The sequence below is a fragment of the Pinus tabuliformis genome, chromosome 2_2 (genome assembly GCF_031772625.1).
Source record: "Pinus tabuliformis cultivar Carrire ecotype Pingquan chromosome 2_2, CPIR1, whole genome shotgun sequence".
Lineage (NCBI taxonomy): Eukaryota > Viridiplantae > Streptophyta > Pinopsida > Pinales > Pinaceae > Pinus > Pinus tabuliformis.
In genome coordinates this window covers 254,967,745-254,971,606 of record NC_142300.1, presented here as the reverse complement: position 1 = coordinate 254,971,606, position 3,862 = coordinate 254,967,745, and the positions used below count along the sequence as shown (strand labels likewise).

The window sequence follows — 3,862 nt, the reverse complement described above, 5'->3', positions numbered from 1 at the left end:
ATCTGGCAGGAGTGAGAGCCTGCTCCCGATTACGGACCACCAGCAGGGTTATGCCAGGTGGCGTGGTTTTCCTATTTAACAGTGATGAGTCAACCCAGCATTTGCGGATAGCAGCCAGAGATGGCTGTCCTCACTGTTGGTTTGACACCTGAGTTGATAGGTTTTACCACCTTCGGAAAAAAAAACTTAACTTATTCCATCCATGGGGCATCCTTGAAAGGGGCATAGGACAAGATTTTCGGATCTTTAGCGGAGTTGAAGAAAAAAACAAAAAAAGAAATATTCCCATACACGTCAAATAAGTACGACTCTTTATGGCAGTAGTCTATGTTTCACTTTCATAAAGTTTTTTTTAACCATGATCAAAGATTACTCTGCAAGGCAAAAATGCCAAAATCGATCACCTAATTTTTGAAAACGTTTCGTTATATTTCCAAACAAAGGATTAGTCAAGCTGTTTAGCTCAGTTTTAAAATCCCCATTCAGGTTATCTACTGAAGAATGCCTTTTCATGGCAATTTATGTTTCAGATTGTGAGGTTTATACACTTGTCAATGATTACTTTACATGACGAAAATAACTAAGATTTACTGCTCACGTTGAATAAATTTCCTTCCAACTATACCATGATCAACAGATTCCAAGCCATCCGTTAAAATATTCGAACCCATCCCAAAAGTCCATCCGGTAAAATCTGCTTGTAGCACGAACTTTAAATTGTACCGAATGGTTTTTTTTGTTTTTTGTTCGGCCATCACATACTATTGCTACTGCACGCAGATCAATCGACAAGCATGTACAGAGAAGAGATGCATTAATTCCATATTTGCAATATATCAAAGTAATGACAGGCACCATTCAACCATGTCAGTCGTAATTTAAATGATATATAATAATTGTTGGACCGCTGTGGCTGCAATATTAATGTGTCTGACACGTTCAGTTTTGCTAATAGCTCATGAAATTTTAACTAACACTGCAGCTGAGAGTAAATGAAAATGAAGAATACAATATCATATTATGGAATTAGCAACGAAAATTTCAATTACATAAATGTATATTTGTTACACAGGATTAAGAAATCCATAGAATATATTGTTTTCTAGAGCCATAGAATATAGTGATCTGAGGAGAAATGTGGAACCACGAAATTCTATTTCGGAGCATATAAGAAACCTTAGCTTTAGGAGTGTAGCACGTCCGAGAGAAGCTTATACCGTCGACGGCATCCGCCTTTGTTGGGGCTTGTCAGGGCAGATGTACGGGGCACTTTAATGTAGGGTTTAGCGGTTACCTTGCAGTGTTGTAAGAGACCGGATAGCTGTTTTTTCTTGCTTCCTCCAAATTGGCTTTTCTTGCTCCCTCCAAACTTGATGTCGAGTTTAAGACTACTAGGCTTAGCATTAGCCTTTCTGGGTTTGTTCATGGTGACTGATGCAGGCTGCTCCATGGCACTTGTGTATGCCGACCTGGGCACAAGGTCACTGTCAGGTACCTTCTTGGCGTTCTTACTTCCCATTTCCTGCAATTCAACTTTCTTCTTTTGGCTCTGAATTTTCTCTTTTGCTTGGAAATGGAGACACCACTCACATACATTTGCGCCGTCTAAATCTAATCGATCAGAAAACAGCCTGCTGCAATATCTGCAAGAGTGGTCACACAGTTCACATATCAGAATTAAAATAACTATTTTACAGAATATCAGAGAGAATGACTGTATTCGATGAAATCACTAGGAGACAGAGTTTCACAGGTGTTGAAATCGGTGGTGGCATCTGTGGCATTTGAACAAGAGTTCCTGAAATCCAACGTCGCCACACATACAGCACTCGCTTTCTTTGTCTTTCGTCGTGTTTCCAGGCGTATCTCGGATATTCTTCCCTTCTTGTTCCAGGGCCGTGAATGAAGCCTCACCCATTTTACCGTATTTGATTTTCAAACCACAGGCATTTGATGGACCTTCTAGCTAAAATGGCCGGAGATTCGAACAAAGCTGGGCGTATTCCTACGGGAAGGGCATGGGGATCCATTTTCCCAAAGCATCGGTCAAATTTCAAAGTTCAAACGCTATGTGTAACTCTGTAACTTAGCGGTTCCAGATCCCAGAGAACGATAGCCACCTGCTTTGTTCCGAGCAGGAAAGAATCGTGGCGGGCGTTCTTGTGATATAACGTGTCGTGAGAAACAGACACAACATCCGTTTCAGAAAAGGAAAACGCGCACACCGGCAATATCTTCCAGAGAGGAGTAAAAGGTGCACAGCCCACACACACCCTCCGTTTCGTAAAAGAAAAATGAACAGAGCCGGCAATATTTTGCAGAGAGGAAAAGTGGGCACAGGTATTCCCAGGACTAACATCCGTTTCATAAAATAAAAATGAGCAGAGCCGGCCATACTTTTCAGAGAGGAGAAGTGGGCACAGTTATTCCCAAGGCTAATATGTCGCATGATAATAAAAATAAGGACCATATAATAGCTAGTCTAGGCTTAATTTAAAGTTTATGATAATAAAAATAAGGACTTTATAATAGGCTTAATTTAAATATAGCTAAACTTTAAATTAGAGTAGAAAAACAATAAAAATATAAATAATTTATAATTTATAATTTACAATTAGATTAATTTTAAATTGTAATTAAATATATTATTAAATTTTGTAAATTAGTATTATTTGTATGGTAACACAGAAATAATTATTAATAATTTATATTTGGTTTTTTATATTTTGTGGATATAGTTTTATGAAAATCTTATTATTGGATCTTAGTTATAGAAGTCTCATTATAAATTTCGATTACCCTTGGTCTATGAATATGAGAAATTTTATATTTATTTCTATTATAAACATTTTATTATTTTGAATATCATTCATTCATTAATAGTGTAAACTCTATCATATATGGTTAAGTTCTCACAAAAGCCTAAGTAACCTCTACCCCTAAAAAATATAGTGTAAAAATAAAAATATATCTCTCATATAACATTAATAAATCTATTTAAATTATATATGTGATTTTAAATAATCATTTTAAATTATATATATAATTTTAAATAATATATACTTTTATTAGATTATATTAATCATTAGTCATTTTTATAAATAGGAATATAAAATGCTTATATTTATTAGCAATAATTGTATCACCTTCCCAAAACAAATTGTATCATAAATGCTCGCATCTATGTACTTTTAGTTAATTAATACAGGTAATGGGCACATTAATAGAGGAAAAGGGCAATAACATGTTCAATTTCATAGGCAATCAAATTGAACATAAATAAATTAAATTATTTTTAAAAAATCATCAAATTGTATCATAAATGCTCACACCTTGATGTGATCTATGTATTTCTAGTTAATTAATAGAGGTAATGGACACATTAATAGAGGCAAAGGGAAATAACATGTTCAATTTCACACCCAATCAAATTGAATATAAATAAATTAAATTATTTTTAAAAATTCATATATTTCGAAGTGTAATGTTATACTATAGAATTTTTTTGCAAATTGGTTTTGGTCAAACCCAACCTAGCATTCATTTAACCAAAAACCATTCCAATATCTACTCAATGATAACGATAAGTTCTATATAGTAATTCAAATGTATTTAAATTAAAATAAAAATTGGGTTCTATATAGTAGTTCAAATATATTTAAATTAAAATAAAAATTTGTAAAAACTCATTGCTTCCGGTGATGCTCGCCATCACTTTCATCACTTTCGAGGCTTGCACTCAATAATATCCCAGACTTCCCGATAGGTCACCCATCCCAGATCACCTATGGCTCAATAATGTGAAGTTTTCCCCACAATCAAGACCACTTAACTTGCTACCCCATTTGCAAAACCTTAGCAA

The 3,862-nt window shown here is 34.6% G+C and overlaps 1 protein-coding gene across 1 annotated transcript; it reads right to left on the bottom strand.

Moving 5' to 3' along the window:
- Positions 1-1,118: 1,118 nt before the first annotated feature.
- LOC149192255 (uncharacterized) lies at positions 1,119-2,334 on the bottom strand. The gene is made up of 2 exons (XM_089406349.1): positions 1,752-2,334; positions 1,119-1,643 (listed from the first exon to the last, which is right to left on the bottom strand). Exons 1-2 carry the CDS (start codon positions 1,916-1,918, stop codon positions 1,184-1,186), a joined length of 627 nt encoding a protein of 208 aa, XP_089262475.1. The 5' UTR covers positions 1,919-2,334; the 3' UTR covers positions 1,119-1,183.
- Between the last annotated feature and the right edge of the window lie 1,528 nt (positions 2,335-3,862).

What these genes read in the sequence shown, in the direction of transcription:
- LOC149192255 (XM_089406349.1), bottom strand. Translation starts at nt 1,918, where the DNA reads ATGGGTGAGGCTTCATTCACGGCCCTGGAACAAGAAGGGAAGAATATC. An exon ending in CACCACCGATTTCAACACCT is followed by an intron (nt 1,644 to 1,751) that starts GTGAAACTCTGT and finishes CCACTCTTGCAG; the next exon opens with ATATTGCAGCAGGCTGTTTT.